The sequence below is a fragment of the Octopus bimaculoides genome, chromosome 17 (genome assembly GCF_001194135.2).
Source record: "Octopus bimaculoides isolate UCB-OBI-ISO-001 chromosome 17, ASM119413v2, whole genome shotgun sequence".
Classification (NCBI taxonomy): Eukaryota; Metazoa; Mollusca; class Cephalopoda; order Octopoda; family Octopodidae; genus Octopus; species Octopus bimaculoides.
In genome coordinates, this window is record NC_068997.1 from 28,741,678 (window position 1) to 28,755,298 (window position 13,621).

Sequence of the window (13,621 nt, forward strand, 5' to 3'; positions counted from 1 at the left end):
ATATATACACAGTGTGTGTGTACATACATTTATATGTATATACAAATAAGCCTGTAAGTACATAGGTATTTACGATTAGTATAAATGTATATGTTTATATGCACGCATGTATACATGTATATAGACACACACACACACACACACACACACACATATATATATATATATATGTCTATATCTCGATGAAAACTGTTTCTTAATAAGTAGGTTCCATTCCTTGACAGGATTCCAATTTCTGTACTTAAATACAGGTTAAGTTCTCAATTTTTTTTTCTTTCTTGGTGACTCTAAATTATGGGCTGTAAAAAAAAAAAAAAAGAAATGAAACAGGTGATTTGTTTTTCTTTTAATTTAAGTCAACTGGTGCCATAATCTTGACAAGTCTTCTTATCCGTACAATCTACGGAATCTCTCCAGGTATGACAGAATGACCTGACTAGACGACACCCCTTCCTCCTCCTCCTTTCCATTCTCCTCCCACTCCTCCCACAATTTGGCGTTTTCAGAAATAGACGGAAACCAGACCATTTTTGTTGTTGATCTTAAACGATTTCATGTAGAAACAACCTTACACATATAAAATGCAAATCACCCAAAATTTTGATCTTCATTGATTTTCTCATTAGGCTTTTAAATCTCATTCGTATTTTTGTGTGTGTATTCACGTCCTAATTTTTAATTTGTGTGTATGCGCTATTAAATTTTTCATTCATAATTACATTGAAGAAGAAAACCTATTTTTAAAATGGCATTATAATATTCAAACGCTACTTTATACTTAAGTGACGTCTCCACTCTTTCTCGCCCCCACAACTCTCTCTGTTTTTATAGGTGACATAATTTTTGGTGTGGAATTCCCTCTTTGAATTAGCTTGCAGAGGTTTTTTTTATTTTGTGGTGACTGACTCATTATAAAAATACTGTTTTTTTTACTGTGAGACCATTTTACTTTTCCTCTTGCTACTTAACTTCTCATACAGTCTTCCTAAATGGTAATTCGTCATTTTATTTACAAAAACTCTTTAAAAATCCTACACGTAACTTGCATATCATCAGTTTTTTACCCTTTCCTTTTCATTTCACATTATATATATATATACATATATCAGGAATATATATATATATATATATATATATATATATATATATATTTGTTTGATGATGTAATTTCACAATGTTGCTTTTTTCTTTACTCTTAACGAATGTTTTTGTTATTAGAATATAAATATTAACTTGTGTCAACGGTAAAGTAAATAAATCTATTATCGTAGGTATATTCGGTGACTGCTTAGAAATGAAGCGAAACCTTTTGTAATTAATAGAACAATAACATATTTGTTGTCACATTCCTGATAATAGGCATTTTGTTCACTTTAGGTTTAACTTTAGCTGCAGTTACAGCAGCTGTTTGGACGATAACATCTTTAATAAGGTCAAAATCCTGCTGGGATCAGCTTTGACTTTCATCCCTCTGGGGTCGACTGAGGTCATGGTATTGACTAACTACCCCTCCCCTCAAATTTGCTGGTCTTACATCTAATTCTATCACTATTCAATAGGTGTGAGCCCCTCCATGTGTGTGTGTGTGTTACCTCTACTTTTCCCTTATTTTATTTTCAGCTTGTATAATTTGTTATGTAAACAGTTCCGTCACAGTTTTGTTTTGTTTCTATCAATTTATTGTTTAAATTTATTAACATTATTATAATCTTTGGACATTAAAAAAAGTTGCCTTCTTTAAATTCAGCTGATTGCAAATGGTACCGAAATCCTAAACACGAACTTATTCTCCTCATGTTTATTGAGAAAACTACGGAAATGTTCATTTGTTTTTTGCAGGTTTTATTAATGAAATGATTTTCAGTTATACAGTATTGCTTTGGTTGATTGCATTTTCAATAGTACCTAATTGGCATTGAATTGATTGGATCAGAAAAAGTTATTTAATATCTTGAATGTAGGACAGTTAGCACACAGTGCCAAACAAGATAGGAAATCCCTGACTTCATTCACACACACACTATAAATTTTCAAAAGTGAAATGGTTTTGTATCTTATTTTCAGTGGTTTTCCTATGTAATTTATTTAGCTAAAATAATCTCATTACTACGACTCCCCCCACCACCACATGCCTTGCTAGAATGTAATGTTAGTGTGTCTGAACAATAGAGTACATATGATTTGAGAGAAAAATTGAGTTTTAGGGCAATCGGCTATAACATATACAAGGGAGAATGGTTGCGCTGTTCTAGACATTTGCATATAAAGGATGATAGGTAAAGAAGTACCAAGTTGTCAAAATGAAAAGAGCTTGTGAGAAAAGGAAGACTTGGGAAGAAGTAATGAAATCTGATCTCAAAATGTTGAGCCTCACCAAGGTGACAGAAGGATGGCAAGTGGCAAATTGTTGTTGGAGCAAGACCCTTGCAACCCATGCAAGCATGGAAAAACATATGATGATGGCCAATGTTTCTATTTCTTTACTGATCTATCCCAATGCATAGAAATATGCATGGGTGCATCCCATTCCCAGAAAGGCCCATTTTCTTGTGGGTCGTGTGGGTTTCAAGCTTTTGGATAAGGGGTCATGAGAGCAAAAAAGATGGGAATCACTGATCTAAGTAGTAACTGCTAATATGATTTCATAGGGCCTTATTTCCCAGAAACTGGCTTTCTGGCATCAGTGCTGTCTGGCTTTGAGTACTTCTTCAAAAGCAAACTCTTCAAAAGTATCTGATATTCTTTTCTACTCTAGGCACAAGGGCTGAAATTTTGGGGGAGAGGGCCAGTCAATTAGATCAACCCCAGTATGTAACTGGTACTTAAGTTATCAACCCCGAAAGGATGAAAGGCAAAGTTGACTTTGGCAGAATTTGAACTTAGAATGTAACGACAGAAGAAATACTGCTAAGCATTTCGCCCAGCGTGTTAACGTTTCTGCCAGCTTACCGCCTTCAAAAGTACCTGAGATTGAGAACCATCTTATTAAGCTGCCTGCCTATGTGCTCCATTTATTTCCTCACTCCTCTATGGTTAGGTTGGCCCATTGTAACATGTGTTTTCATATTATGAAAATCATTATTTAGTATCATTTGCTTCTGCAGTTTAATTATTTTAAAGCAATGGCCCACTGGTTAGGGCAACAGACTCACGGCCATAGGATCATGGTCTCGATTCCCAGACCGGGCATTGTGAGTGTTTATTGAGTGAAAACACCTGAAGCTCCATGACACTCTGGCAGGGGGGTGGTGTGTGATGAACCCTGCTGTACTCTTTCACCACAACTTTCTCTCACTCTTTCTTCCTGTTTCTGTTGTACCTGTATTTCAAAGGGCCAGCTTTGTCACAATGTGTGTCACACTGAATCTCCCCCAGAACTACTTTAAGGGTACACATGTCTGGAGTGCTCAGCCACTTGCACGTTAATTTCGCAAGCAGTCTGTTCCATTGATCGGATCAACTGGAATCCTTGTTGTCGTAACTGACAGAGTGCTAAGGAAAAAAAAAATTATAATTGCAGTCTTTGTTGGTCTGAGACTTTCAAAACCATTATTATAGTTATTCCAATTTTAAATGTCTGAATTTGATGTTTTGCAACAGTTGGTAGTTCTAGATTCTTCATGAAATTGATTGTATTATCAACTATTTTAATGCTGTCTTATCAGGAGATAATTGTTATCATAAATTAATTCATTTAAAATATTCAGAATGTTCTAGAGTTATAGCAGAGCAGATTGAGGGATGGGAAATAGTTTCCTAAAGGGTGCACAATTTAGTAATATCAGGTTACCTGATGAGTGGTGGCTTTTTCTAATTGTGTACATTCAATAAAACTACGCTCATTAAAACCAATATTTTAGTTATGCTAGGCTAGCCAAGACTAAAGTGCTATGAGACACCAACAATATCATGTAACTGGTCTTGTGCATAGTGTAGGAAAGGAATCAGACAGGAACTTCATAGTGTAATCATTGTGAGCGATAAGTACTCGGAATAACAATATTTGTAAATTATTACACAGACAATGAAACAAACTGAAGATGCAATAAATTCCCTGGAGTAAAAGAAGCTGCCAAATGAGTCACAAATGATGACCTTGGATTGCTTGAATAGCTGAAGAGAAGTAAAGTGTTGGTACCTAACTTATATAATTAGAGATGGAGTTTTATATAACGCTAGTATATTTATTTTGGTACCTGTGTTATATTATGAATGTTAGTATGGTTATTTTGGTGAGAACAAAACGTTTCAGTCTCTAAATAAGGAACAGAAGCGTGCAAAAAGGATTGATGGCTGTGAAATCATCATCATCATCGTTTAACGTCCGCTTTACATGCTAGCATGGGTTGGACGATTTGACTGAGAACTGGTGAAACCAGATGGCTGCACCAGGCTCCAATCTGATCTGGCAGAGTTTCTACAGCTGGATGCCCTTCCTAACGCCAACCACTCTGAGAGTGTAGTGGGTGCTTTTACGTGCCACCGGCATGAGAGCCAGTCTGGCGGTACTGGCAACGGCCACGCTCATGTACAGCAAGTATAGAGCATGATGTATACTGTGAAATATGGGCAGATAAGTAGGGTGTGTGAATGATGTCTCTAACAAAAAAAGGGATAGGCAATAGAGTACGTACAATGGTGTATCATCATCATCATTTAACGTCCGTTTTCCATGCTGGCATGGGTTGGATGGTTCAACTGGGATTTGGCAAGCCAGGAGGCTGCACCAGGCCCCAATCTGATCTGGCAGTGTTTCTACAGCTGGATGCCCTTCCTAACACCAACCACTCTGAGAGTATAGTAGGTGCTTTTACATGCCACCAGAGAATGAGTGATGGTATGCAGTGAAGTTTATGGGCAATGGCTGCAGTTCTCCAACATTTAGAAAAGGATGTTTAATTCTGTGGTTCTCAACCATTTTTTTTCACCAATGGACCCTTTTGTTTCCTATCTGATCCCTCTTTGCCATCCAATGATTAAAAAACTCCTATGGCATTTTTATAATTAAAAATTAGGAAATCTATGGCAAATTTCCTTTTTTTCTTTATTCTTTTATTTGTTTAGGTCATTCAAACAAGCATAAATGTATGTAGTTAAGAAGTTTATATCACAACAACATGGTTCTAGGTTCAAGCCCTCTGTGCTGTAGTGTACCACAGATTTGAGACAACCAAAACCTTGAGTGAAATAGGGTTGATGGGAACTGAAACAAGCTTACTTGATTTATCGCATGCATAGGACACAGCTGTAGCTGTGTGGTTGAGAAGTCAGTTTCCCAACCACATGGTTCTGAGTTCAGTCCCATTGCATGGTACCTTGAGAAAGTGTCTTTGTGAATAGATTCAGTTGATGGATGTTGTGTGTGTGAATGTTTATGTTTGTGTCTCCTTGCCTTGGCATTGCATTATAGATGTAAACGAGTGTCACCATCATACAAGCAGTGTTGGTCATTTCCAGTATTCTTCTGTGAAAACATGTCTGGCCATGGGGCAAATAAAACCTTACTTGGAAACAGGTGAGGATTGGCAACAGGAAGAGCATTCAGTTGTAGGAAATCTACCTCAGTAAACTCCATCTGACCCATTCAAGTGTGGAAAAGTAGACATTAAAGTGATGATAATGATAACAGCAGATGGGAGTAATTTCAACAGGTTCCAGATTATGTATATAGTATACACATGCCTATAATATACACATGTCTATAACATACACATGTATATAATATATCCATGTATATACAGGCACTAATTAGAAAGCTATTGATAGGTCCATTTGAAGAGGACATCATCTGTATTGAAATTCTGGATGCATCCATCTTTCTCTTTCTACGTATGTATATGTGTGAATGAGGGAGAGAAAGACAGGGCATATTTATGTCTGTACAGCAGCAAAAGTTAGAAGAATTGGAATGCAAACTGGTATTTGATCTCTCCTTGGTTATATTTCTTTACACCAACACTGGTGCTGATGCCACATAAAAAGCACTGGTGCTGGTGCCACATAAAAGCACTGGTGATGGTGCCACATAAAAAGCACTGGTGCTGGTGCCACATAAAAAGCACTGGTGATGGTGCCACATAAAAGCGCTAGGGATGGTGCCACATAAAAGCGCTGGTGATGGTGCCACATAAAAAGCATCCAGTGAACTCTGTAAAGTGGTTGGCAATAGGAAGGGCATCCAACTGTAGAAACCATGCCAAAACACAGTGGAATCTGGTGCTGCTCCCAGCCTTGCCAATTCCTGTCAAACCAACCAACCCATGCCAGCATGGAAAACAGATTATTAAATGATGAGGATGATGATGATGACTAAAATTGGTTTGTCAATAAAACAAGTACCAGAAAGATTACTGGGGTTGACAGTGATTAAAAAATGCCTTGAAAGTGTTGTTCCAGCATGACCGGAGCCAAGTGTCTGAAACCTATAAAATGAGTATACATAGATTATAAATTATAACTGGGAATAGGCTGTAAGCTGACTGCTGAATGTGATCAGACTCATTTTACATGACGATAGGTGGTAGGCTATAAATTAGAAGGGTTTTGTGAGCTGAGTCCATAAGTTGGTTTTAGTTCCTAATTGAAACCAATTCACTTCATTTATAATGTCAATAAATGCCCCCATGAATGTCATAAATGTTATTCACTCATTCTTCATTGTGCGCAATGAGAAAGAAATCAATATTACGACACAATAGCAGTAAGTTGGATTTCTAAATTGTATAACATAATCTGGTTAAGATTGAGAACCAGACAACTTATTGTTGTTTTAAAAAAAAATTTGATTCTCCTGAGTTAATGTATAAGATGTCTAACAGTAGATGTCAATATAACCTAAACAACACAACAGAAAAAATGTGGGTTTTTTTTTTCATTTAGATAAAAACTTCCCCGTCGGAAAAGGTATGATGACATAGCTTGTATAAGTGTGTTTAGCTAAAAGCTTAGACATCAAAAAAGCCGAGACACTGTTCTTGAACACAACTTTTTATTGATCTTAACAGAGGTTCCACGTAAAGTGTTACGTAGATACTTAACTCTTTAGCATTCAGATTACGCTGTCAAAATGTCTTTTATTTATTTCAGTCATTAGACTGCAGCCATGCTGGAATGCTGCCTTGAAGAAATTTTAGTCAAATAAAATCAACACCAGTGCTTATTTTCTAAGCTTGGTATTTACGCTATTGGTCTCTTTTGCTGAACCGCTAAGTTACAAGTACATAAATACACCAGCATCAGTTGACATAAATACACTCACCCTCGTATAATTAAATCATCAGCGTTTTAATGTCTACTCTTGGAAATAAATGACACTGCTTGTAGGACAGTGAAACTCATTTACAACTCGTATTTGTAAATTGAGCAAGGATTTTGAAACAAGTCAGTGAAAGAAGCTAAAATAGAAGAGAATTTTATGAAACAGCCCAAAAGTAATTTAAATGCTGCATTTTATTGGAATACAGCCCAGACTTGTCTTTTGTGTTATTTTTTCAGATTTTGATTTCTCATTTGGGTTTTAAATTTATGTAATTTACCAATATTTCTTTTTATTGATTATATTATTTTAATACACACATGCATATCTGTTAAAGCTCATTTTAATTCATTTACTTACGAATAAAATTGATTTTTGTTTAGATATGCAAAGGTCGTGCTCCGCGTACTTCAAAGTTACAAAAACCGAGACCATTGAAAAGAGGTAAGTATTGAACATCAAAATATTTCCAGTGTTTCAATGCAATTGCAAAAGTATTGAATTCTGTTAACTCGAGCTGCTAACCTTTATAATCGTCTGCCTTGCAGAGAGTGCAGGCTGGCCTAGATGAAACAGCTGAATTTTACTTGGTCATGTACAAAAGGGGTGCTGAAAAGTTCTTGGCTTCTATTCTTTAGCATTTAAACTGGCCAGATATCATCATCATCATCATTGTCATTTAACGTCCGCTTTCCATGCTGGCATGGGTTGGATGGTCCTCAGTGAAACCGTCCAACCCATGCCAGCATGGAAAGCAGGTGTTGAATGACAATGATGATCGACCTGTTTTATGTTCAGGCCACTGGCACGTAAAAAGCCAGCCCCCTTGCCCCAACTGGCTCCTGTGCTGATGGCATGTAAAGAGCAGCATCCGAACATAGTTGATGCCAGTGCCCCTCACTCCCGACTGGCTCCTGTGCCAGTGGCACATAAAAAGCACCCACTACACTCGAAGTGGTTGGTGTTAGGAAGGGCATCCAACTGTAGAAACCTTGCCGGATCAGACTGGAGCCTGATGCAGCCTCCTGGCTTGCCAGTCTCTAATCAAACTGTCCAACCCATGCCAGCATGGAAAACGGACGTTAAACGATGATGATGATGATTGTGAATGTTTATTGAGCGAAAACACCTAAAGCTCCACAAGGCTCCGGCAGGGGCTGGTTGTGAACCCTGCTGTACACTTTCACCACAACTTTCTCTCACTCTTTCTTCCTGTTTCTGCTGTACCTGTATTTCAAAGGGCCAGCCATGTCACACTCTGTGTCACGCTGAATCTCCCTGAGAACTATGTTGAGGGTACACATGACTGTGGAGTGCTCAGCCACTTGCACGTTAATAAATGAGTTGCGACGTCACAGGTGCCAAGCTGTATTGGCCTTTGCCTTTCCCCTTGGATAACATCGGTGGCGGGGAGAGGAGAGGCTGGTATGCATGGGTGACTGCTGGTCTTCCATAAACAACCTTGCCCAGACTTGTGCCTCAGAGGGTAACTTTCTAGGTGCAATCCCATGGTCATTCATGACTGAAGGGGGGTCACAACATACAACTGCCTTGGGTTTGTACCCAGGACATTCTTAACTAATTCTCTGTTGCAGGAAAAAGTGATGTGCAAGAGGAGATATGTAATCCATTAGCATTTAAACTTGCCATATCCAGCCCAAATGTTCTGTTTTATATTCAAACCAGCCAAATCTGACCTCTTATACTTGTCATTCTACAACTAGAAAATCACATCATTGATATCTCAAAGCTATGATATGAGCCATGATTAATACTGTTCTATATTTTAGAGATGAGGAATTATGTAAATTATAATAATAATAATGATTATTATTATTATTATTATTATTTATTCAAGTTACTGCATGGGATTGAATCCGGAATCTTTGGGTTAGTAGTCCGCATTCTTAACCACTATGCTATATGCCTGTGGGCAATTATAGGTTGGGTTCAAAATTCCACCAGGACACCTGATGAAGGCTGGAGCGTACATCAGCCAAAACATTGTGATGACAACAAACAAGGTAGGGACACCTATCCACCCAATGTAAATAAAGCCATGATTAGTTCAAAACAAGGTGAATAGAAAAACATTATGTTTGACAGAGTAATCTGAATGTTAATTTCACCTGTGAAATTCCATTGGCACCAGAGAGAAACAAGCATCAAGTGATTCTGTAGATTACAAAGTTTTACGAAAGGATATTTCCAGTCCCTATCTAAAATACACAATAGGTTCTACAAATATGTTGATAGAACCTTCAACTTATCCTCCACACCACGCTAGTTTTTAGTTCCATCCTTCCTGTATTCTGCATACTTAAACCAGTGGAGTTGACTGTGCTTTTTGCCCTTACAAAGACCTGTTTCTATAGAATATTGGAAATGAATGCTATTCATTTACAACAATCACACGGTGGACAAGGAGACACAAACACTCAAACACAACATATCTGCAAAATCTCTCTCTCTCTCTCTCTCTCTCTCTCTCTCTCTCTCTCTCTCTCTCTCTCTCTCTCTCTCTCTCTCTCTCTCTCTCTCTCTCTCTTAAGGTTATAGTGGGAGGCACATTCCAAGGTACCGCACATTGGATTGAACCCAAAAATATGTGGTTGAGAAGCAGACTTCTTAACCACTCAGCTACACATTCTTATATATTCAACATAGCTGATTATTATTATTATTGTTGTTGCTGTTACTAGCGAGTTGGCAGAAATGTTAGCATGCTGAGCAAAATGCTTAGTCGCATTTCATCCATGTTTACGTTCTGAGTTCAAATTCTGTTGAGGTTGACTTTGCCTTTCATCCTTTTGGGGTCAATATAATAAGTACCAATTGATCATTTGGGTCAAGTTAACCACCTTACCTACTCCCCAAAATTTGAAGCCATCACTATTGCTATTATTATTATTATTATTGTTGTTGTTGTTATGGTGATCTTGCAGAATTGTTAGTAGACCAAGCAAAATGCTTTAGCAGCATTTCCTCTGTTAGACTCTTGAGTTTCAATTCCACCAAAGTCAACTTTGCCCTTCATCCTTTTGGGGCAGATAAAATGAGTACCAGTCATGCACTGGAGTTGGTTTAATTGACTTACCTCCTCCCCCAAAATCTCAGGCTTGTGCCTATAGTAGAAAAAAATTATTATTATTATTGTCGTCGTTGTTATCACTTACTAATCTAGTGGACATGACAATATTAGGTTTCCAATGAACAGGTACCAATTCCCAGTTGCAACCCCGAATTCATTTACTGTTAATATTCTTGAGAAAGTTTGCATTTATCTTTAATGCTTATCATCTTCCTTTATGAACTTGTGGTCTTGTGCATCTTGAGAAACTTTTCTCACCTGTTCTTATTGAGGAATTTTAATTACATTCTTCTTCTTCTGTTTGATTTTCTTTTTCATTTTTGGTGTGAGTGAATAGTGTTAACACCATGTTGATTTAATCTCTTAATATTCAATTTACTCTGCCAAAAGTAATGCTTATTTATTCACATTGTTTTGAATTAATCACATGCCGTCTTGTAGAGTTGAGATTCCAATGATGTGATTGTTTATTGTAGGTTAGGTGTGATTGGCCACATCTGGCTGGTTTGATTATAAAACAGATAGACTATTTGGGCCAAATGTGACTGGTTTAATCCTTTAGCATCTAAAGTGGTCAAATAGCCTACCTGTTTTCTATTCAAACGAATGAGATCTTACCTCTCACACCTGCCCTACAATGTCATCCTAAAAATAAACAATCACATTATCAAACTTCAAAGCTACAAAGGCAATGCATGAATAATTGACAACAATATGAATTTCACTGAGTAAATTGGATGCTAAAGGGTTAAAGTTACTGAATATCATAAATGATCCAAGAGGATTATTCTATGCAGGTCAAAAGCATTTGTTTCTTTTCCCAATTATATTGAAAGTGTTGGATTTATTATTGCATTTAAAATAGAAAAGAATTGTAGTTCGCTTGAAGTGTCATAGTACAGAAACAGAATAATAAATGAAATGGGGAAATCTAACAATGCAGAGATGAAAGTTGAAAAACTTATGTTTCGGATGCAAAAGCTCATCTTCAGAAAAATACAGTCAAACAAATATGTGTTACATAGATCCTGCTTTTTGGATAGCCAGATGGGCAGTGGACCTGTTTTAGTTAGATGCTTGTACTGTGTTCTTCTTCTGATGATGATGATGGATCTTTGCACCTGAAATATGTAAAAGTTCTTCAACTTCCATTTCTGCGTTGTTAGAAGCTTTCCTCATTTCATTTATAATTCTACATTTAAAATATTTAACACTTATTTCTTGGTTTTTCATTTACATGTATATTTTTCACTTCTCACTGTTCAACACTTACTTGATATTTAGTTATTTTACAACTGAATGTAAAACTTATACTGATGCAAACGTCATCTAATGTTCTTGATTTTAGAAACCTTAAATGGTACACAAAACGGGAATATTTTCTGTGGTGGATTCTACCTCCTAAGCCCTACTGGTAATTAGCTGAACCTTATCTATAAAAAGCTTCTTAGCTTATTATAGATTGCTTCATATTATTTCTGTGTGTCGTTATAAATTTCTTTATTTTCAATTGGTTATTTTCATTTGGTTGCTTTGTTGCATTTAAAATTTCATTTGAGCATTGATTTTTTTCTAAGGCTGTTTTTGCATATATTAATTTTCATTTAAAAATTGAGTTCATTAGTTAGTATTATTCATTTCTGTAATTTATAAAATAGCATCTAACATCTTCAAACCTAGCCTTGCATCTTTTCTGTGTTTTGTGGAAGTTTTTCATCGTGTGTGTGTGTGTGTGTGTGCCTTTGGGTCCATGTTTGTCCGCCACCCACTACTTGATAACCAGTGTTGATGTGTTTACATCCCAATGACCTAGCAATTCAGCAAAAAGAACTGATTGAATAAGTACCAAGTTTTAAAAAGAAAAATATATACTGGGGCAATTCGATCGACTAAAAATTCTTCAAGGCGGTGCCCCAGCATGGCCACAGTCCAGTGACTGACTGAAAGAAGTAAAACAATCATGTTCTAAACAAGCTTCTATCACAGAACATTTCAAAAGAACTTCATGGCTTTAGTTTTGATGTAAGACCGATATTTTTTGAAATCTTCCCTCTGAAAGTTTTCTCTCCTAGAATACAGTAAAGATATGAGTCTATGTTTGAAGACAGCAATAACTTTGGACAAGAGTATGGCAGAATTACCTAATTCTTACATATTGTGAAACCCTGATAGTTTTCTTTTAAACGCAGATGGATTTAAGAAATTATTACTGTCTTCGCTTGTTGCTGCTTCACGAAAGTCCTTTTGCAAATATTCACTTTGCATTGGTTTTTGTCAGTTTTTTATTCTGTACAAAATAAATTTATATTAACAACTTAGGAAGATCTAGACTTTACAAAAATCTTTGGCAGCAGTTAAAAATGGTAAGGGTAAGTTTACTCAAAGAAGTTATCAATGCTCAACAGCTTAATGTGTGTTGTCAGCAAATTAATTAGTTAAAAACAAAGCATCTGGCAACTGGCCTAGTTGGACTTTCATTTCTAATCAAATAATATTCAATAAGAGATATCTTAGATGACATTTTTAAAAAAGTATTTTGATATTTTAGTTGTGTAAATTGAGATTATGCTGGCTTTGTTCCATGCTTAAAATAGGAAAATGCATAGCTGGATATATTTCTCTTCCATTCATAAGAATTTCAAATTGATTTTTTTCTTCTTTTTATTTAAAAGAATAACATTTCTAGTTAATAGAAATTTTAATTTTTTGCTTTTCTATTGAAATTTGAAGTTTAGATTCATTCAACTGTTATTGAAAAAAAAAAAAAAAATTATTGTTTCAAAATTAGAAAAACAGAAAGAAAATGGAAAACTTGATTCTGTTCGTTTGTTTTTTTTTTCTTTTATTGTAATAATTTTGAATATTAAACTCTACTGGGTGGTATGTTATGTTAGTAAATCCAAAATAACTTATGACTTCCTTATAGAGAGATATTTTTCCATAAACCTTTTCACTGTTTAGTTATCATTTGGTAAGGAATAAAACAATGTTTTTTCTTAGAACAGTTTCAAATAAAAATAATAAAAGAATAAAAACCATTTTCCAACTTTGATTTGTGATTTTCCCCAATCATTTAAATATAAATCATTTCTGGATTTTATTTTCTTTCAAAAGTCTTGAAATCATGTTCAGAAAACATTTTGTTATGGAAATATTTTTGTAATTGATTCTAAGTTTTGTTTTCTTTCTTTTAAATAGATTAACTTCTAAATTAGATAATCTAGTGTTTTTGCAGATAAGGTATTGATTTTCATCAATATTAGCTTTCTTTAATT

General features: G+C 35.8%; 1 protein-coding gene across 1 annotated transcript in view; it reads left to right on the top strand.

Moving 5' to 3' along the window:
- Positions 1-13,621, top strand: part of LOC106872906 (uncharacterized) — a 27,779-nt gene that overhangs the window by 3,256 nt on the left and 10,902 nt on the right. The window contains exons 2-3 of the mRNA XM_014920082.2: positions 7,639-7,699; positions 11,695-11,760. Of these exons, the coding sequence (XP_014775568.1) occupies positions 7,639-7,699; positions 11,695-11,760 (127 nt within the window). The remainder of the gene's footprint in view (positions 1-7,638; positions 7,700-11,694; positions 11,761-13,621) is intronic.